The sequence below is a fragment of the Malaya genurostris genome, chromosome 3 (assembly GCF_030247185.1).
Source record: "Malaya genurostris strain Urasoe2022 chromosome 3, Malgen_1.1, whole genome shotgun sequence".
Taxonomy (NCBI): Eukaryota; Metazoa; Arthropoda; class Insecta; order Diptera; family Culicidae; genus Malaya; species Malaya genurostris.
Window position 1 is genome coordinate 269544998 of NC_080572.1, and position 22213 is coordinate 269567210.

The 22213-nt window shown below is 37.6% G+C and overlaps 1 protein-coding gene across 2 annotated transcripts in view; it reads right to left on the bottom strand.

The window, feature by feature from the left end:
• Window positions 1-358: 358 nt before the first annotated feature.
• The window catches only part of LOC131438070 (uncharacterized), a 145573-nt gene continuing 123718 nt past the window's right edge, over window positions 359-22213 (bottom strand). Inside the window, exons 5-10 of one of the 2 annotated variants that reach the window (XR_009230880.1) lie at window positions 10309-10477; window positions 3939-4097; window positions 3703-3871; window positions 3459-3625; window positions 3022-3392; window positions 359-1898 (exon numbers count right to left, since the gene is read on the bottom strand). Coding sequence is in view for 1 of the 2 variants with exons in the window: in XM_058607865.1 (XP_058463848.1) it covers window positions 3184-3392; window positions 3459-3625; window positions 3703-3871; window positions 3939-4097; window positions 10309-10477 (873 nt within the window). In the remaining variant the exon portion in view is untranslated. Of the gene's footprint in view, window positions 3393-3458; window positions 3626-3702; window positions 3872-3938; window positions 4098-10308; window positions 10478-22213 lie in introns of both variants that reach the window. The other variant, XM_058607865.1, reaches the window with a different exon arrangement.

A 22213-nucleotide genomic window follows, 5' to 3' on the forward strand; every position in this document is an offset into this window, starting at 1 on the left:
GGAAGCTTCGCCGAACATCCGATTACGGACCGTTTTCAAATGTTCACTAATTTTTTTTCAACAATGACTAATGTATCTTTTATTTCAATAAATCAGATCTTCTCCAAGTATGTTTGTCTTTTCTTGACAGCTTGAGAAAGAAATTCCAAGATTTTAGTTACCACCCGTTATAACCGATAAACTTCTCTAGACCTACTAACGAAAAATGTACTGGATTTGAAGAAACAGAACTTGATACTAACTTGGTTGGGCTCAACCAAGTAAGGTGCGGTCATTCGAATCTTTCGATGAGAAGAACATGTCGATGTTATAACGGTCAGGATATTCGGATATGGTTTAAGAACATAAATAGCAAATATTTTGTATAAAATTTTTCAATATACTTTATTTTTATTTCTCAGCTATTTTAATCGCTTGATTTACCGTCGTCATTGATTTCCATGTATAGTTTAGTAATCTTATTAGCATTATTTATCAACATTTACAATTAAAATATCATAAAAAGAGTTCTATTTATGTATTTCCATTCGGCTCATGTAGTGGCTTGTTTTATTTCTCAAATATCCGTTGCAAAACACTTTATGTTGGCTTCAAATGCTGTTCGCATCTGCTTCGATGCCATTTCTCTTCACATCAACGACCCCCTTCTAATATGCGTGTACAACAAGAAGTATCGTAACATACAATTGCATTTTTCATCGCTTATTTTGTGTGCGGTGTGTAGCTGAAGATAGATATCGGATCGAATAAGAGATTTTCTATATATGTTCTAGGTTTTGACGCATCATTAATCGATGAAAGGTGACTGTGATGACATTGAATGGAATCGAATCGACGAATTCAGGGCACACAATTGGAACGAGTCGAGACTTATGCTCATTAACTTTGTTAAACACACAGAGTTTGAAGCGTTTACTGGTTGAATAATTGTGATTACATGAACACATCCTAGAACGTAATGTAAATATAGTTCCATTTCCTGTGTTCACTTTTCTTCTTTCCAACCGAAATTGCAGGCACGTGCTCATCTCGAAAAATTGATGAATTGAGAAAAAAAAACAGTTTTAAGCTAGAAGCTATCATATGAACAAAAATTTACAAAATTCGTGAAACGATCTGTGCAAAGCATAACGAGATGACGAAAAAATAAAACTGGATCAACACGAATCAAAGCACGAGTGAACGAAATGGAACAAGCGTTCGAATCCTAGTGCTCTACAGGTAGCCGATATAAATGGAAGTGTTTGTGTGCAAAATCATAACGACCAAGGGAAGAGAAGATTTGAAACAATTTGATTCAGTCTGATTCGCTAATGTAAGCATTACTCTAATCATTCATTTTTAATTTTTTTCTTCTAGATTCTACAACGTGAACTCTGATGTGCAATACATGGGGACTCAAAAATAAACTGTCTCGTTGCCGTTGCATGTAGTTTTTTTTTCTAAATTAGGTTCATGTTTTGTCCAAAACCAATTATTTTCCAGCAGTTTGTTCGATATAGGTAGCACGGTTCTCATTGATGGTTGACATAGAAATGTCCTTTACTATGAGTCTTGGTTGCTTAACGATTACAAGTCATTTTTTTTATTGAAGTTCATCGTCTGTTGGCTTAGTGCTCAATATTATTTACAGTTTTTGTGAGAAGTTGCTGGGACTTGCCAATTCTTTTCCTTTTCATTTATATCTCTCAGAAGCCCCAACGACTCACAATGAGACGGGAGTATAATAATGTAAAATTAAATAAAAAATAAAGCTTCGTAAACGAATTAATAATCCAGAGAGTACAGTAATTTTATGGAAATTTTATATTTTATCTATAAACAGTTTTTTTCCGTTTCTCTCATTTGCAAGACATCCAAGAGCAGGAGATAAAACACGAATGAATATTCTGGTCGGTCTATGAAAAAAAAAAAAAAATGATCGATATAGAAATAAAGCAGATATTCCTAAATGTACATAATACGAGAGTAGAGATCAAGCCTTTACCCACGTATTTGATGATTTGTTTTGCCATCCGGTGCTGATAATAGTTCTTTTTTTTAATATGATTATGTCGGTTTTGCGCGAGACTTAATACGTTTCTGTTTTCTGATCTAAAAATTTCTGGTTCAGGTTCGAAACCGAAAAACTACATCGTTTGGCTCCCACCGCAGATACAGATGCGTTGTATATTTATTCGAAAGAAGAAAAAAAAACAAAACCTCTAACCCTTCGAACCTGGGCCCTTCTTCATACAACATTAGTCTACGCGTGTTACAATTGAATATCCAATATCGCCTACTGCTTTCTATGCGTGTATTTTGCACATGTGCTACTATAAAGTTCATTGGTCGATTATGTCGGAATTTATCTATGATCGCAGTAGAAAGAAATTACGGAAAATGTTTAATATTAATTGTGTCAGATTGCATTCGCTCGATACAGGCTAGTTCTAACCGAGAACAACAAAAGACACTAGTATAGTTGAATCTAACACGGATACGATGGTGACAAAAAAGAACACATCGTAGCTTTTTTCTCGAACCAAAGCATCGCCTTTGCTGCTCCCGACAACAACAACAAAAAAAGAACGTAACACTTCCAACAGTTAGTCGAGTTGATCTTAAACTTATGATTGTTCCGATTCGATTAGGATTTAATCTGTTTCTATTCAAAAAGGAATGAATAATTGGATTTTCCCGGCTAGGCAACAGTTAGCGGCGATTATTTACTCGAACCTCAGAGACTCAGACAGTCTGTGAAATGATTGCGAATGTGGGTGGGCGAACTAAAATACTTATTGTTCTGCGATTGACAGTGTCCGTACAAATAATAAACGAAAGAAAAAGTTATTTTCTAATCTGCGTCCTATTTTCTATTTCTGATGTATATAACAGCACAGTTTCATTTGTAACTTGATCGTATCTCTACACTTTTTGCGTAATCCCATTTGCTTTTTTTTTTTTGTATATATGTGTAATCGGCTAATCGGACCTCGGTAGTCAATTGCGGTAGTAGTATAATTAAATAAATAGCAGTACCTGGCGTTTATCTGGTTGTCGTCTGTGGTGAGTTTTTCCACCAGCATTGGAAACGGTAGTAGCAGCAGCAGTATCAGCGATAGCAGTGGTAGCAGTTGCAAAATTGGAAGCAATATTAACGGCGATAGAAGCTGGACTGTGTGCGCATAGAATCGCCATTTATCAGAATGGTGCCGCCTCTTTGTATTCACTTGGGTCCATGGTGAAAAAGTCTTCCAGCTTCCACTGGAGTGTCTCGAAGGTAGGTCGTCGCATCGGATCCTTGTTCCAGCATTCAAGCATAATTTCGTACAGGGTACTGGTGCAGTTCGGTGGCTGAGGCATTCGATAACCGTGCTCGACTTGTGTCAAAACCTCAGCATTTGTCATACCTGCAAAGGGAAAGGGGGTTTACATTATGGGCTTGGTTGTCGATACCACATGCTAGCCATACGTACCAGGATATGGTATTCTACCGTAGGTGACCAACTCTGTCAACAGGATACCGAAACTCCACACGTCAGATTTAATCGAAAATTTGCTATAATTAGCTGCCTCCGGTGCCGTCCATTTGATCGGGAATCGTGCACCTACCCGTGCTTCGTACTCATCTTCCTTGATTAGTCTGCAATTAGTGACAAACAAGTACAGCGATTAGCCACCGTGCGTCATGTAATAATCGGTATTCGTTCGTGAACCTACCTCGCCAGACCAAAGTCAGCAATCTTAACGACATTGCCGTCACCCACCAGAACGTTCCTAGCGGCCAAATCACGATGAATGTAGTTCTGCGACTCGAGATATGCCATACCGGCTGCAATTTGCGCAGCCATATCGATTAACTGCTGAAGCTTTAGATTTCTGCCTTTACCTAAGAAGGGACAAATAACATTTTTATTTATGGGTTTCAGTTCAATCAACGGTACCGGCTAACGAACCTTGCAAAAATTCCAGCAAGGAACCATGCTTCATCAGCTCGGTGATGATGTAGATTGGCTCTTCCAGGGTGCACACGGCGTACAGCTGGATCAACTTGGTGTGTTTGAGCTTCTTCATGATCTGAGCCTCGGCGAGGAAATCTTTCGGATCCATAGTGCCTGCGGGGAAGAAGACCGAAATGATTTTATCAATATACATTTCAACTATTTATATAATGCTTTAGAAAGAAGACGCTGACTGATAGAGACATCGTCGTCTGAGCAGCAAATGAGAAATGTTCGATGGAATCGTTAAAAAAGTGACACTCGAAGTAGAACCTAATTTTACGTGTTTTGGGTAGCGTTTTATATTGAACTACTAAGTTGCACCTGCAGTTAAATATAACATGATAACGCACTGACGAAGAACTTTACTTTTTGTTGCGATACGTCTTCGATAAGTGCATAAAATTATCCAACCAGAAAATTTTACTAACTTCGTTGCTGGACTGAATAAAATATGTTATTCATAAAAGACTTCTTCGGACTGCAATTGCAAATTCCTACTCGATCATGATTTTTTGCATGCGAGTTCTTCGAATCGTGATTAAAAAAATATTTTGGATTTGTCCATATTGAATTGAAAGAAACCCCGACTTTTGTACAGAGCTCCGGATCCCCCAAGAAAATGGATCTGAGTCAAATGGTACATAACACCATTTGATTTAAATCAATTTTCTTGGAAATGGTTGAATTCTACAATCTTGTTTGAAAACTACTACTGAAAAAAGTTTGGAAGACTCATGATGAAAACTTACGGTTTCGGAGAGATAATAGTAAAAGTGGCGTAACCGACAGACCCGTACGTTTCTAAGCGGCAGCTTTTTTACGCGAATCTCCGAAGTTATGTGAATTTCTTGTTTTGTCCTAAAAATGCATGAAATGTCGAGATCTGGTGTTATCTCGAATTTTTTTTTAAGTCAACTCTCTGACACTCGATTTTTTTGAGATTACAACAGATCTGGACGATTCATGCTTTTTTTCATTTATTTGGCATCAAAATAAAAATCTTAAGTTTTGCGTTTTTTTACACGGAATTCCGAAGTTACGCGGTATGTATCCCCCGCATAAAAAGATGCCTCAGTGTATACTCAATTTTCTCGGAGATGCATACGCTGATTTCGAAAATCTAAGATTCGTTTGAAGGTTCCGTTGGGTAATTTTATAAGCTATAAGGGTCACGCTGAACATTTCCTGATCTGGAGATATAATAGCATAACTGACATAACCGACAAACCATACTGTTTTCTACCCGGGCATGATAATGGCTTAACCGATTCTGATAATATAAGTCTGATATCGACCATAGAATAGCTTATAGCAAACACTTCAGACTCTGGAGATATAATCGTATAAGTAGCGAAACTCATAAACCGCACATTTCCTATCCGCACAATTTGCTCAGAGATAGTTCAATCAATTTCGACAAACTTGCTCTATGCTATGATTTAAATGGTTCCCTCGAACCCGGAGGAATAATCGAATAAATAAAGTAACCGACCAAACGCATTTCTCTCTTCCAGGCTCGTTTGGAAACTACAATGTGGTCAATATCGAAAATTTCGTAGTTTCAACGGAAAGTTTCACACAAATCTGAAAAAAAACGATGACCTGACAGAAAAAATATTGCCTCAGGTTGGTAATGGCTGATTAACATTATTGTATTACCAGTTATGAGCAATTCCAGAGTTGGGTAACAAGTCGTCATACTTCACATACTTCGGTTTGGATGACACCTTGCACACATTTTCAGTATAGCTGGATGAAGGGACCAATCCCAATTAACATTGCTTTTGAAAATGGGCGGTATGCAATTTCTTCAAATCGTTGAATTTTGATTTTGAATTTCATGCCCAAATATTTCTAGATAAAAAAAAACTTATAAAATCTTATTAACTAATGTTATGTACATCTTAATAGTCATAGCCAAAGCATTCGATTTTGTATATTCCTGGTTCCAGAAGTACCGAAAATAGTTGTGAACAATTCTAAAAACGCTACGTTTTCTCCGAGATAGCTGACCGATTTTCCCAAACGTAGATTCAAATTAAAGGACTTATGGCTGCTGTCGAATTTCACGCCAACTTTAACAAAATTTTTGGCAGCACCCTCTCAGATTTGAATGAAATTTTCTGGACATGTAAACTTTGTCAGAAAAAGCCACTTTGCATATTTTCTTTTTCCCAAATTATTCTAGACTGTCTGTTGAAAAGGGCCAAATTTTTTAAACCTATTTTTTTTTTTCAAATAGTTATAATGGAAAAACGACAAATCCGTATCCGAGTGTTGTACTAGTGATTTTTACAGAATCAGTCAAGTTTTCGAGTAAAAATACTGAAAAAATCTTTTTTTAATCCTACACTGAAAAAAAAACTATGTAAATCGGTTTATACAAAAAAATCGATTTTGATAAAATTTTTGTCCCTAAATAGGTGACTACGTCCCCTACTAACCGTTCATACATTGCAAGATGTATTATTATTTTATCCAGTGTTGCTAAGCTCATTCAAATTGCACACATTCTGCTCTCTCATGTGCCACCTAAACATCATACACTCTCCTGTGAGCGTGTTCCACACACATTTTTTTCGCGTGTTCTACGGCTTAACTGGTTAGAGACGATCAAACATTCTCCACCTCAGTCGTGCTCCTTTTGGTTCTCACTCACTCACTCGTGTACAGACAAGCATGCACACTCCTCCTGCACCCGTTACTCTTCCACTCTCGCACTCTTGCCGTTCTTACTCTTTGATTATTACACACATTAAAACTCCTACTCGCTTTTTCGCTCCCGCTCGGACTCTAAGTTCTACTGACATTGCTGCGTTCCATTCGCTATCGTTATTATAACGACAATAATAAAAATCTAATCACAAAGCATGTTTCATGCAACAGTTTCAACCTTATTACCGCTATTCACTTGAATTTCGTACAGAGAATTAACAGGAGCACAGGACTAGAGCGAACACAAACAATCGTTCAAACCAGCCCCTCACCGGAGGACTGTTTAAAACACTGCGCAAAACCCTGAACTCCTGTTACTTCTATAGATCAAATTCATACTAAATATCGTTTAATTGGGTTTAATCCAATTAGACCATGAGAGTAAAACAATCCTGGAATTAAAACGAAGTGTTTTTCTCGGTAATCAATATTCAGAATGTTCTTTTACTGTATTTGCATTGCATGCTGCTATTGGGTATTGGACTTTCGACATGTGAATATTATCATCTGCTAGTGAAAATCGTATCAGTCCTTTTTATTTCTTCGAGGAGCTGTGAAATACACCTGCAGCAGCACACTCCAGTGACTATCATGGTGCTCGCATAAGCTTCGATTTGCAAAAAAAAACTACCGTGCGCAGCACACTGCCAGTACACTGGAAGAATGCTCACACTCCATGTGTGTAGATGTGGACTCGCTCTTGGAGTGATTCCTAACATAATGTGAAAGATTATGGGCTGACTCGCAGCAGTAACCCACTCGCAGTAAGTGTTTACTCCTGCTGACTCTTACTCATTGCACCCAAAAGAAAACACCACTCGTGTTCAAAATGTACCTTGTTGCGAGTCACTCATAAGCGTACGCGAAGGAGTGCGAGTAAGACAGAATACGTCTCGCCATAGCTCGAAAATGTGCTGCGTGCACTGGGCTCTCGCTCTATTAGCAACATTGATTTCATCATTTTTTTATTTTTTCCCTAAAAGTGCCATAATTTAATCAACATCGAAAATGTTTTTTTTTGTAAATCGATTTCAAAATTTTAGTCAATTTTTTTCAGTGTAGGACTCGATTAGGATTTTTTCTGGAAATCGAGTCAGTTTCGAACCTGGTTTTTATATCAGGTTTGCACAAATCCCCGTTGCTAAGTGCGAACCCAACACAGTTGGATTGTTGAACTGATCACTGAACCTGTGTTCTGGAACAAAATTCGAAACCAAGACCAGATTGATTCGGCACTGAATTCTGTATCTAGATCCTAGTCTACTGATGAATTTTGATTACAGAATTCCAGTTCAGGTTACAGCTTCTAAACTCGGGTCGAGAATGTAGCTTCGAAATGTAGTTCGAATTTAGCTCAAAAACTATCAGAATCTACGATTCATTAATTTTAGTTGGTTTGACGTAAAGCCGCCATAACTTAGTTCGGTTTTTGTAATGACTGAGCGAAAACATATATTGGAGAAGCTAAGTGAATGAAAAACTAACAGAAAAGATGATTTATAAATGGTAGCGCGTATTCACGGAATGCATAAGAACGCAGGTTCGAGTCCTGTCTCTGAGCGCATCTTTTTCCAATAAATCATATTTTCTGTTAGTTTTTCATTCATTTGGCTTCTCTAATATAAATTTCCGCTCAGTCATGGCAAAAACACCAGAATCTAGTTCCTGAGCTCAGTTGCACTTCTAAGATTGTGGAACTGAGTTTTTGAACCAAATTCTAGACCTAGATTCTTAAACTAAAGTCTGAACCTAGATTCTGCAATGCGTTTTTAAACTGAAATACAACCGAATTCAGACCTGAATGCAGTTTCGAAACTCAGTCCAAAATTTATTTCCGAAATTTAGTACCAGATTCCAGGTTTAGAGTTAAAATCCTGATTTCAATTAAAAATTTCGGTTTCAAAATTCAGACTCAGAACCAAGTTTTGAAATTCGGTTTCAGTTTCGGATTTTTTGAGCTCGATTCTAGCCATAGATTCTGGATGATTTCAGAACTGAAATCTAGAACTTACTTGACTTCACCAACTCCTGAAGCACCGGACAAAGCGGTCAATGAAAAGTCTTGAGGTCCCATAAAAAATTCCTGAATATTATTTGGATCCGACTTCCGGTTCGGGAGTTATGGGGTAAAATGTGCAAAAAAAAAGAAAATATGTGTTCTAACTTTTGTCATAGATGGCGCGACCGATTTTCACAAACTTAGGTTCAAATGAAAGGTCCTGTGGTCCCATACGTAATTCCTGAATTTCATGCGGATCCGACTTCCGGATCCGGAAATATAGGGTAGAGTGGGTTAGAATATTGTATACCATCACTGAAAATGGGGAAAAACCTTAAAAAAATTCTAAATCGACCTCAAATCTTTTCCAATTTTTATCAGTAGACGGTCAAACAAACCGACTTCGGTTATTCTTTTGAGAATGGAAGAAAATTATTTTGAAGAATACCACAGTATTATATATGATAGTATGATTGATATGAGAGAGGCATCATTACACCACTAAGTGGATTAAAACAGGTTTTTTTTTTTAAATTTCATTCTATTTCAAGTCATATAATTCTCAAATCACTCAATTTCACATGTTTTTGCATATAAATTCGTGTGTAATACGACGTCCCATTTCTGTACACTATTAATATGTAAAATCACAAGAATTTTTCGAACTGTGTTCATTTAGAAGTACTGTTTGTGTATGTCTAGACTTGTTGAAACGGTGTTATTAATCATTCAAAATATAAGTTCTTTGAATTTTATGTCTAAACATTTCGAAAATGGCTCTACTTCTAGGAGGAAGGTCACTAAAAGTAAATTTGTTGCTTTTTATGTGTAGAATCATATTTTATTGTTTGAATGGTTACTTTTCATCAATCAACATTTCAGCTGACGTTTCCTTTTATTAGATTTTTTCGGGCTTGTATTGTATATATTTTTCGAGTGCTCTATCGATTTCCTAAAGCTTCTTCGACACCATTTTCAAAATTAAAAAGTGAATCGGCCCGTCAGATTAGACATTGCACTTTCAGTTTAAATAGCAATGACTTTACGTCTACTTAGCATTAGATTACACTGATCCGCGGGGTGGCATTTGCAGTACAATATAATTCCTATGCACTGATGAACTGAATGCGAAACGTAGATGCTTAGAAAGTGCATACCAATAAATCATTCGGCGTTTTTAATAGTTAGTCAGTAGTTTAATTGATTAGTGATCTCGGCGTTCGTAAAAAATAAATGTTTTGTCATATTGAAGATTCATTTTAATCGAATTATGTGAAGTCTGATGACCTTCTGCACATTTCTAGAATTGCTCAGCAGTTCAAACGTTATTATACTTATTGGCAATAGTAGTATAAAGAGAATCTCAAATCCAACAATTTTTACCTGTCGATTTTTTTCTTCATAATTTAAAGTCTCTCAGATGACGGGATTGGGAGTCGAATGCAGGAAGGTTGCGTGAAAGGTTTTACCCATTACCCACACTATGCCTTTCCTACGTTCAATGTCTAAATATTGGTTCTTAGTTTGTTAATTAATTAATTAATTAATCAAAATTAATCAGTTGGATATGTAGATCTATATTTTTTTTCAACAGCAGTTTCCACTTACCGGATTTGAGCGTTTTGATGGCAACCGGCGTCGTATTGTTCCACAGTCCTTCCCAGACGTCACCGAACTGGCCGGAACCGAGCTTGCGGACAAACTTCAACGACGTTCGATCGATCTCCCATTGGTCTCTGGTGCGATGTGACAGTCCGTCGGTGACTGGTTTCTCGATCTGTTGTTTGTTTGCAGTAGGAAGAGAGGGAAAACACGAAAACGGTGTTGTTAGCATATCGGTTTCGTAAATATACGTTTGTTGTTTGCTTTGTAGCATTCGGTTGACATGAGGTGATTTGATTACTTGATAGCAAACGAAGCGGAAATAATGGGATGCAAGAAGTTACGAGTTATGGTGGCTTGAGCTGATGCTAGAATGGACATTTTGTTAACGACTGCCGTAAGGGTGAAAGAGCAAGCAACAAAAAAAAAACACAACAAATCACAGGCCTCTATCAGAACATCCAAACGGGTTTTGATTTTCACAAACCAACATATACCTATCTGGAGAATGTTAGTTTTGTTTTTTTTTTGAATCCAACGAAACTACGTTCACGGCGTTTCTGGCGAAACACGTGACTCTAACATTTTTTTTTGCTTTTGAATAACGGAGCGTGCGTCAAACGATCGACGTGGATGATCTTTCGGCTGGCTTGGATGACTGAACTCACGAGGAAGGTGCACGCAATTAACATTCCTGATGTCGCCCGGTGAGCCATACAAAAAACGGACAGATTAGTGCAGTCCGTGTCGCGTCCGCGTGGCGGTGACCGGTAGCAAATTTATTAACAATCTGGTCATAGAATTGCGGCAGGGGCCAAGCAAGGCATCGTTCTGTTTCGTACAGATGTCGATGTGGGAGTCGTGCCGGCGCTAGGAGATACAGGCCAGCCAGGTGAAACAAAATAAAAAGAGATACGAACGAAACGTGTTGACTCGCGCTGAAATTATTCAAACTAGATACCTGAGGTGCCGGGAAGCGGATCGCTGGATACCCAGGCTGCGAAACCAGGAAGAAAGTCGTATAAATGTAAATCGTGCAACCGTTCGCCGCATACATGCTCCGTTCGCGAATGTTGAGCGGCAAAATTAGAAGGGAAAATTCTTATAGGTATAGGAGAGCTAGATTACGTCTTAATTTGCCAATCGGGAAACAATAAACAAACACATGTTTGCCAGATCGAAGGGATGATATTCAAATGACTACGTTTGCTACGTGCAGGTGGATTTCCGGGGAGCTTACAGTTTGTCTTGGTTGAGTCCCTCTGTGAATCGTTCAGAAACGGTAATATTTGTAACGTCGAGTTTTATTTATGATGTTTTGTCTTTAGCAAGCCGTTGTTTGTGATGACGGAAATCGCATATCGTTAGTCGTTAGTAACAATTGATGTATGCGCTATAAATTCTGAAACCTAAGTGTTTTTATACAGGCTGTAGGGCAATTTTTTTAAACAAATTTGAACAAAATCGAAATAATCATAAATTGTCTATTCTAAACTCAATATATCCTGAATTATAGAATTTTATGTTATAGCGTCTATTGGATAAATTTGAATCAAAATGCTAAATTATAGTCACTTTTGCATTCCAGAAAATTCCTCTTGCAAATTTTAATATCAACTTCGTCATTCCTATAGTGTATCACAATCGTGTAATCGTTTTTCACAAAAAGACAGTTTTTAACATAACTAGGATGCATGAAAAACTTACGAACTTTTGAGTTGACTCAAGCCATTAGGGTCTGTGCAGACTTCTCTGTAACCGGTTTAGTTGCTTTTATTCAAGGTTTTCGAAGTTTTTCTATAGTTGTACCTTGTTGTTTATATTGGGAGAGTTCTCTCTTAACGAGAGCCCAATGCTGCCCGATAGGTCGTAGCTCCGGGCAGTTAGGTGGACATGTCTTTTTCGGTTCAGCATGGACTTCATTCACTTTTTACCATTCCAAACCATCTTTGGCGTAGTGACAAGATGTCAAATCTCACCAGAATAGCCAGAGAGAGTCATATCGACGAAGGAATGGTAACAATCGCATCTATAGGTATTCTTCTCGGTATATTTCTTTGTTTACCGTTCCGGTAGTGATAAAGTTTTTGCTTACCCGACCACAGCAGCATATTCCTTGCCAAACTAAATATTTTTTTTTTGGAAACTTGACCTTTTTCTTCGTTATGAAATGCTCTTTTACACCATTCCGTTACATGGCAGTATAAAAAAGATATTCCGGGAAGATGCCTAAAATCTTTTTAGCACACAAACTTTGTCGTTCCTCATCACGCAGGAAAATTTCGTCAAATATTCACGATACAACCTGCGAGCCCGGGTTGTAGCCGTCATATTCTGTTTGTCATTATGGTTCGGTGCAGTTTTTACCTTGAACGACTCGCCGGTGCTTGGAAGTGCGCACGAAAGTTAGAGACATTTGTATTTTTTTAGTTTCAGTATGTACCGAAAGATATGGTTTTTTCTACAATATTTGCTTGACCTTTGCGTTCTTCTGGTGGTTTCTAAGATCCATTGTTGTTCCGCTCTCAGTGCTTACATTTTTGCAATTTTTTTTAGTGCCAGAACCGAATCTTCATTGCGATCGCACACAATTGCTTTTAGCACTTTCTCTTCTTTCTAAGCAATCTTTGATCTATAAGTTTGTAGTATCACCAGAAATTGATTTTAAACAATGAACACACACGTTTATCGGTCTGCGAAATATCTTATGCGTTGATGAGTTTTTTTGAAGAGATATACGTATTTAGGGGTGTCCAGATTTTATCGCGAACAAGCCTTAGAGGGGAAATTCATAAATTGAAATTTTGTCCTGCATTGATTAAATTCTCGCTAAGCTCCAATAAAAGTAGGATAATTGTATCATTTTCATAAAAAATTCTGAAATCAGTCTGGCCTCGATAGTAGTTAAAAAAACAAAAATTTCTAACAAGTATCAAAAAGAGATACAGTTTTGAGAACACCCTGTTATATTCTGCTATTCGGGTCGTTCAAATTGTTAAGAACTCAGTGTATTCCAGATACGATCTCTGTACTCAATATTTTGGGGCACACTGCGGTATATGGATTCCCGGTAATTTCTTCTTCGAAATAATATATAGGAATTATTCAGTATAGCAATTGCAGAGAAGTTGAATGGGCGGTTGTTTTACAATTTGAATAAAACTGAATAATGTCAAATTTATGTTAAAATTCTGTTATACTTGAGCACATTTTATTCACTCGTCACACCAAGCATGGTTATCATTCAACGTGCTGAGTATTATCCGTGTGATTTGTGTGAATGCGATTATGGTACTACATATCATCTGATATGTAACTGTCCCGCATTGAATCAACTACGTATCCGGGTTTTTGGTTCTCCATACATGGTTGAGTCTGTGTATGCGGAGCTAAAATTAAAGGATATTTTATTGTTCTGGTAAGGAGCTTTAGTCAGAGAGTTTCATAGTTCTTCCTGGAAGGAATGAATCCTTTCTTCATTAACCTTTCAAAAGACCTTTATAACACTATGATGTTTACTAAGTTGGTAATGAGGGCGTCTGGTTGAAATTACTCAAAATAACCAATATTACTCTTATTTACCTTTCGACTCACGAAGCAACACAATTAGCACTGAAATACATTGCCTAGCCTGATGTCTACGAATAAAACAAGAAGTAGCTTCAGAGATTGTATAAAGAAGAACATATTAAAGAAATGAAATCAAGGTGCCAATTAATCGAAAACCATTCAGAATATAAGTAAATTTTTAACACGATAACGCTTGAGCACAGGTTGCGGATCCGGTTCAAAACTATTTGGTTAACAGTAAATGAGAAAATCTGCCTCACTCGCTAGATAGACCAGACTTGACACCATCTGATTACTACTGGCACTACTTGCTTCGATAAATGCAAAACGTTACAACTGAAATACGCTTCATTTTAGAGGACGAGATACTTAATTGCCGGGAGAACTGACTTTTGATCAAGAGTCTCGAACTTCCCTCGTACCGTTCGACTCAGCTCGACAAGATCGAACAAAGTTTTATATGGTGACAATTTTCTCAGAGATTGTTGAACCGAGTTCAATCAATTAATTGAGATCTCGTATGCAAGCCACTGTTATACCATTGATCACTACTAGGCACTTCCGTGTTCGAAGATATAATGATTTAAATGACATAACTGGATAGACTCAATATGTTTCTATCTGTTCAATATTCTCAGAGATGACTGAAACAATTTAGCAATCTCCGGCTCGATTGAAAGCTACTGTGAGTTGATTTGTCAAATTCAAATGACCTATGGCGGGCACTTCGATTCCGGAGATATTATCGTGTGGTGAGTCACAAAACTATGCACTCACTTTTCTCTGAGATGGCTGATCCGATTTTAACAATCTGAGGCTCAAATGAAAGCTCCTCTTGACCAATGACAATTTTTGAACTTTTTATGGATCTGATTTTCGGTTCCGGATCTACAGGGTGACGAGCGAAAAAAAAATCAAATTCAATAGTTATTTGTATAGAAGAATGAGTAAAAATGAGCTAATCTCTCGAAAAGAGTATGTAATTCGTCTATTTCACAGTTCTAGCACATTGACAACCTCACAAACTCACATCGGATACATCGGTACACGCGGAATCCGGTTCCGGAAGTACCGGAAATAGTGATTAAAAACATCCAAAACAGAACTTACTCACTTTTCTTCAAGGGGGCTCAACCGATTCACTCATACTTAGGATTCAAATGAAAGTTCTTACGGTCCTTCTCAAAGTTTCTGAATTTGGTTCGGATATGACTTCCGGTTACGGAATTACAGGGTGATGAGTGTTTGAAATTCCTAGTCCTCATATAGAGCGACAATGTAAAATAGGCAAAAATTCTTCTAAATTTGACTCAAAACTGTTCCAACTTCCGACCGACTTTGGCCATACCGGTTCCCGGAAAGTGATTTCCAAAACGGAGCACACTCCATTTTTTCCGTGATGACTCCCTCGTTTTTGACAAACAAAAGGTCAAAATAAAAAGTAATCCGGAATTACAGGGAGAAGTGTGCTTAAAATTTCAAATCGTCATTTAGACCAATGCTTCTTCTTCTGATGTTGGCTCGACAATGCTTCAATGTATGTTCTCAATTTTCCGCAGAGATGTTTGAAGTAACAGCGTAGACACGAATCAAGTGTGAATAAATTATAGAGGACACTATCGATTCCGGAAACCAAATAAGAGACGGACATAACCCATTCTTTGCTATCCGCATACGTTTTCGACATATTTAGACTCGATTGAAAGCAGCAAAGGGGTCAATATTCATGTAGAAATATATTTTGGACGATACTTATTTATTCAAAAGCCCGCTGAAACTAAGATTTTCCGTTCGCCTTCTCCACGAGGTATAAAACTTTCTCATCTTTTGTATCAAGAGATTACATTTGTCCAAATGATACATAACCAAATCTTAAATTAGCCTTATTTAATCTACTAAGCTAAATAACAACTATTCACATCGACTAATTATCTTAATTCAACTAACGGGAAAAAAAATTCGGAGAAGACGGTGTTTAATGGTGTCACATACTGGAAACGGTTCATTAAATCCATAGTTAGTTCTAGCACGAGGAATTCTGAGAAAGTGATAATTTACCGCAAATTACACCGATGAATGTCAAAACAATCAATTCAAGATTGGATTAAGTCCGTGACGAAGACAGATAGAAAATCGAGGTGCATGAGCCTACATCGATTTTCGTAACTTGAAAGATTCAATGGATATCTCCAGGGCAGACGATGCAAAGCAAAACGAATGAATTTACGTTTAACAGTTTCAATGTGCAGCTTATCAGTTTGGTAATATGATGCCTAAACAAAAACAGCATACTTCAGTGTAGAGCGAGCTAGAGCGCATTATAACGATTTCAGGCAGTATATGTTATTGGATTTTTTTGAAAGGAGAAAGATGTAACCTAGCATCTTTAAAACTAAGTTTTGAATACAATAACACTCCTAGATTCCTTACTAATGTCTTCCGTTTTTTGTACCGCCTGCGAAATGAAATATATGATTGAAATTCAGATCATTTAGATATAATAGAAATATGAACGGCCCTAGATGGCTTCCCTGAGGCACGCCAAAGGTCACGATGAATGCAGGAGTAACGCAATCGCCAATTTTTACAGTCATTCTAAGACCAGTCAGATATGATTCAAACCAGTTGAAAAAGAAGCCGCTAAATTAAAGCCTGTCGAACTTTGCAACTGCAATTTAAAGGTTAATCTAGTCGAATGCAGCAGTAAAACCCGTATAGATGGCATCAACTTGATATTGCGCTCGCTATGATCGAATGATATATGATGTACATGAAACAAGATTTGTGGACTTAGACCGTTCAGGCATGAAACCGGATATATAACTGGAGCAGTTGTGAGTTATGAAGTCTAGTACTATTATTTCAAATAGTTTTGAAATTGAACATAATGCCGCAATTTCCCGATCGATTTATCGCCTTTCTTACAAACGGGAAAAACGTAAGAGTTTTTCCAAGATTGGGAAAAAATCCAAGTTGGAGAGGTTGAACAGCTTTATTAAAGGTACAATGATTTCTTCAACACTAATGACGGAATACCATCAGGGCCGGAACTTAATGATGATTAGGAACTTTCAAAAATGCATTGGTAACGACGGTAGTCGTAATCGTAGGATGAGGACCAATTACGATTCTATAAATTCTAGTGGAGTGGAACATTACGATTCTATAACATTTCCCCGAAAACTATTCCCCAGAACATAAAAAAACGAAGCTGTCATTAGATTAAAAAATATCTCTAAAACTACAAAATCATCGGAATTATTTTATTAATATCAATTATATAAATTAACAAAAGTATTTGGTTGGATTTGATGAAACATTTAAATCATCTGTTTTATTCCTCCTAGGGGTACACGGATATATTATTGTTTTAGGTAAATAATAATATTTCCTTAGTGTAGCATACAGGGCTGAGAAAATAAAAACCAAAACCTCATCAAAACGAGATCACTGCCGGAGAATCTTTTCATGATCAGTTGATCAGTGAATTTTGAATCACATCGATCAATATCTGTACTAATATTCCGTCACACAATGGGTAGTGATTTTGAGCTAAAATGATTCTTGATTTATGTAAGTTCAATCATTGGATGATTCGATAAGCTTTGATGTTGGTGGAGAAAATCACATATGATCAAGATAAGACATGACATGATCTACGTCTGAAATCGTTGATCTCCCGCCCTTTTTCAAATGGAGTACAATTGAATAAACTGCATCAGAATCAGATAAGAGAAATTCTTATGATATACTATTATGAATGCTAGAAAATCAAATTACTGAAAAAAATTGTCAGTGCATAACTTAAGTTAAACCGTTTGAAGGCATCTTTTTCTTTTTTACTCATATTAGGCAAAATTTATTAATTTCGCTAATTTACTCGCTCCTCCGTGCACTTTTGCTGATCACAACAGAAATGATTTCCTGCATCATTCATTTCCGAATTTACAAGAAGAATCTTTTACATCAACAAATACACTTTTTCCTATAGAATGTAAACGTTTATTGTGGAGATTTTTTTCAGGAATTAGGGCAAAGCAGTAATATAATTATGTATTTCAAAAATGCGCTCATTGAAAATATTGGACGTCACATTCCAAAAACCTCCCCCCCCTTCCCCCTGTCACAACTGTCACGTTTTATGAAACACCCCCCTCCCCCTTGCGGCGTGACGGAAAATTATTTTCGTTAGACTGGTTCATTCTAGTCAGGCGCGTACCCAGGGCTAAATCGGACACTTTTTAGAGTTTGAACTAACATCCATTAAAACTGGGTTTTTACCCAAATCATCTCTACCGCGTCATCTCCAAACGCATGTACGAAGTCAATCTATGAATCGAAATAATAGCAGGTTTATAAGATATTTAAGCTGTCCGGTTTAACCACGTGTCCGGTCTAGCCCCTGTCTCCCCTAATATTTTTTAGAATTTTCGGGGGGGGGGGGGGGGGGGGTGAGGGGGGGGGATGACACCCGCTCATGTATACGCGCCTAAATCTAGTAGATGCTTTTCTGGTAAAATAACTGTTCCTATGTTGTTTCTAAAAGTTTCTAGGTATTTACTTATTCTGGGAGATGGCATTCTGGGGAATGGTACATTCTGTTGTATGTCTTTCTACTAATCAGTACCTTCGTGAATATGGTTTTCTGGAGAACGGTACATTCTGGGGAAAATACTTCGTTGCTTTATTTTCGGGGAAATGGTTTTCAGGAGAAAGTCGTACAACCGAACATTACTGGTAGCCAAAAGAGTATCCTGTTTAGACAAAGTTTCTTCGGAGAAAACGCTGCCAAAGTTTCTTCGAAGAAACGCTGCTACAAACACCAAAAGGAATCGAATTATTAGATTTATCTATATTCGTGTCAAAAATTAGTTCAATGAAAAAAGGTTATAACGAGACTATTTTACACGGAAAGAAATCCGTTACTGCTGTTATGATTAGAAAATCATGAAACCAATCATTTTAACTTATCATGAAATCATGAGCAATAACTCTTCTCCCATGAAAATTAATCATGGTTCGATAATGCGTTACTTGAATAATTCATTTCTTTCAAAGCTCGTAACTCTAATTTTCTACCCGGATATCACTTTGAATCCTCTGCCTCTGATGTGATAGTTTAATAGATTAATGGTAAAGCAAAGAGCAGACATTGAAAAGCAAGACCTACTGAAAATGTTTACTTGATCCTGAAGCATGTTATTTAATAATTGTGTTGAAGTAATGAACGCAAGTAAACACGTTATCTCTTGCCGTCGTTTTTCAAAAACAGAATATTTTCATTTTAAAAGAAGTTCGTCGTGCTTTTCACTGAATTTATATTGCAAAAATGACCATCGTTGCAAAAATCACACATAACGCCTGAATTTATGTTGCAAAAATTACCATCGTAGCAGAAACACGCCTGAAGTTATACCCAACAACGTCAAGTGCGTTACGTTTAAATTTCATCAAAATCAGTCCGAATGGATCATGGTCCGAGAAATTTTAATCATGGTGTATTATAATAACATGAAAATATATTATTTTTCCCAAATCATGACTCGTTTTGCTCATTTCTAGAATCGGAATTTTGCCCGTGTATTTATTTATTAAGGAGCAAGGAAAAACCTTCTGGAAATGAAATTTATAATCTTTTTCTTCATAAGGCATAAAACCTCTTCATCTTTTATACCAACAGATTTCTAATGTCCAAATGGTACAATTTAAGGGAAAAGGGTGTCAATGAAGACTATGACGATGAATGTCCAAATTGACCAACCGTAAGAGATCGGAACAATCGATACGCGATTGTATTAAGTCCGCGATTAAAACGACCTTGTAAACATTCCTACGAATAGACAACAGATTCAAGCCAATATACCGGTAGCGATCCTCGTAGCTTGAAAGATTTTTAGAGTTTTTAACAAAAATAGTTAAAATCTTGGAAGTAAGGGAATTCATTGTTGGAGTCTAAATATTACGAACGGATAATCAATTGCAAATTTATATTTCAATTATACTGCGATGATTTCTCATGGACATTCAAAATGTACAAAAGAACTCGTTTGCCGTGTTTTTGATCCGGTAGAACAACACAATCTATTACTTCGGGATCCAAGGTTATATGTATATCAAAAGTTGTGTTGCTTGTTTGTTTTCTAAGGCAGACGTTTGTTCGAGCTGACACCTAACAACCCGTCAAATAGAACTGTTTCAATTTATTCGCTGGAAAGTATTGTTTGTTCAACTGAATTAACACCCACCGCGCCCGGGCAGCTCGTTAGATATTCGTTTCACTGTCGATGAGAGGTTACGGCTGAGGTTCGTCGCTTGTCTGCAAGGTGATTAATATCTATTAGAACTTGCCGGTGCCCCAGCCGGTGCAATATGGAGAACATGGGAACGTGCCTTGGGGTTGGACAAGCAGGAAAGGTATTGTTCAGGGTGTCGAAAACAATCCACTCAATTGTTGATGTACTGTGTGTGCTTTGCTGCATTGCATTTCAAACGATTGGGAAGTGAAATAGCTTCCGTTATTTTGTTGTTGTTCTTCTACTAGTAAGCACTGATGCGATGCAACCTTCATCGAATCTGTTATTAGACTCTTCAAATAGGTTAGTGCAACTGAAGTTAGATTGAGAGAAAAAACACAGTTTGATAAAAAACGATAACCTTGACGTAAGTTAGTAGCAATTGAAAAAAAATATCAAGTTCAACCTGTTTCCGCATTACCGAAACCGAAGCGCATAAGATCCGCCTTCTGACAGTTCATGACGATTGTGTTTCAGAGTCAAACGCAACAACCAATTCAACAATTCGAAAATAATCAACCGCACTTTGATTGACAGTTGTAAAACCCACAAGAGAAAAAAAATAAAAACAATCATCGGTTTTCTCCTGCCAAGATGACAGCAATGCACCGTTGCAAACAAACCGGATCGGTGGAAATATTTCACACGAAGATGCACTGGCATCTGGCATCTGCTGGTTCGTCGTCTGTCGGTGCGTCGATGTCGGTTTTTTTCTTCGCCCTTTCTCGACCTGACGGACGGTGGCAGAATTGTTGTCGATTTTGAAACACTTGATTGACAGATGGACAGATGCACCTGGTAGGGGTCAAGAAAGCAGAATTTCTCGGCGTGACGAATTAATCAACAGCGGCGCCGAACGTGATACGATTCTAGAGAAGCTGAACACACAGCCGGAAGTTGTGACGGGAATGCGATGCGTTCCCGTCCCGAGCCATTGCTGCTGCTGCTTCTGCTACTATTGTGGATTTGAAGGTTAGGGTGGAGCTTAGGTGATTCGAATGTGATCAGAATATTCTGTTGCAATTGAATTGCAATACCATTAACGACTTCGACGTCTTAGAAAGAAGGGAATTTATTAATACCGTTTATGATTGACCGTCGACGATTTTCGTAGTCGATTGTTTGATAGATCCCTATTTTGAGGAAACATAAAAGGAAGAGTTTCAATATGGATTTCATCAGCGTAACCATTTTAGGACTAATTAAGCGTTTGTTTTGATTTGCTATGCGATTTAAATGGGTGTTCATTTTGTTTGTGTTGCCTTTCGCGAGAATGCGACTTACTTCAGTCTTGGTGCAGACGCTCCATGGATTGATACTTGAACTACACATCTAACCGTGTTCCGTTTTAAAATAGCAAAACATAAAATGATAAAACATCTGACCGAACTTGGCAAAATTTATAGTCCGATAGTCCAACAAATGAACGACCAATTTGATCATCTTTTACAGAACAAATTATAGACGGAAACCATTTTCCATTTATCGCTCTTGAATCCGTTTATTTTGTAAGGAAGGAACGCAAGAACCACACCTCCTGGTGCGTCGACGTATTCACATTCAGTACGCACCACCACCTTGGAATGCCTGTGGCAGAGCTATTTATATTAAAAACGGACATCCACTTCCTGGACAGGCTGACAAGAACTTGTTTCCACCCAGTCGGGGGCTCGTACCGATTGGTGCCGTAGACCTTGATAGAACGAACCGTTTTTTTGTTCCATTGCTCTGTATCTCTCTGTGTCTCAAACGACGGTCTTTGAATGACCAGCGTACGCATTGATACAGAACGCACCAGCGCATAACTTATTGACGGGTAAGGTAATTTATAACTATAGGAAGAGCATCGCAGATATAATAAACACTTTTCATGCTTCCAGAACCTGCGATTGCGCATCGTTTGCTGCTTTAGTGGTGACGATGGTGCGAGAATTTACAATTAGCTTGCGTACGTTTCGCGTAGTCCGCTCGCGAACCGATCGAATCTGCTGGCAACGTTACGCATGCCCCATTGTTTAACGGATGGCTTTGCGAGCTCACTTGAGATC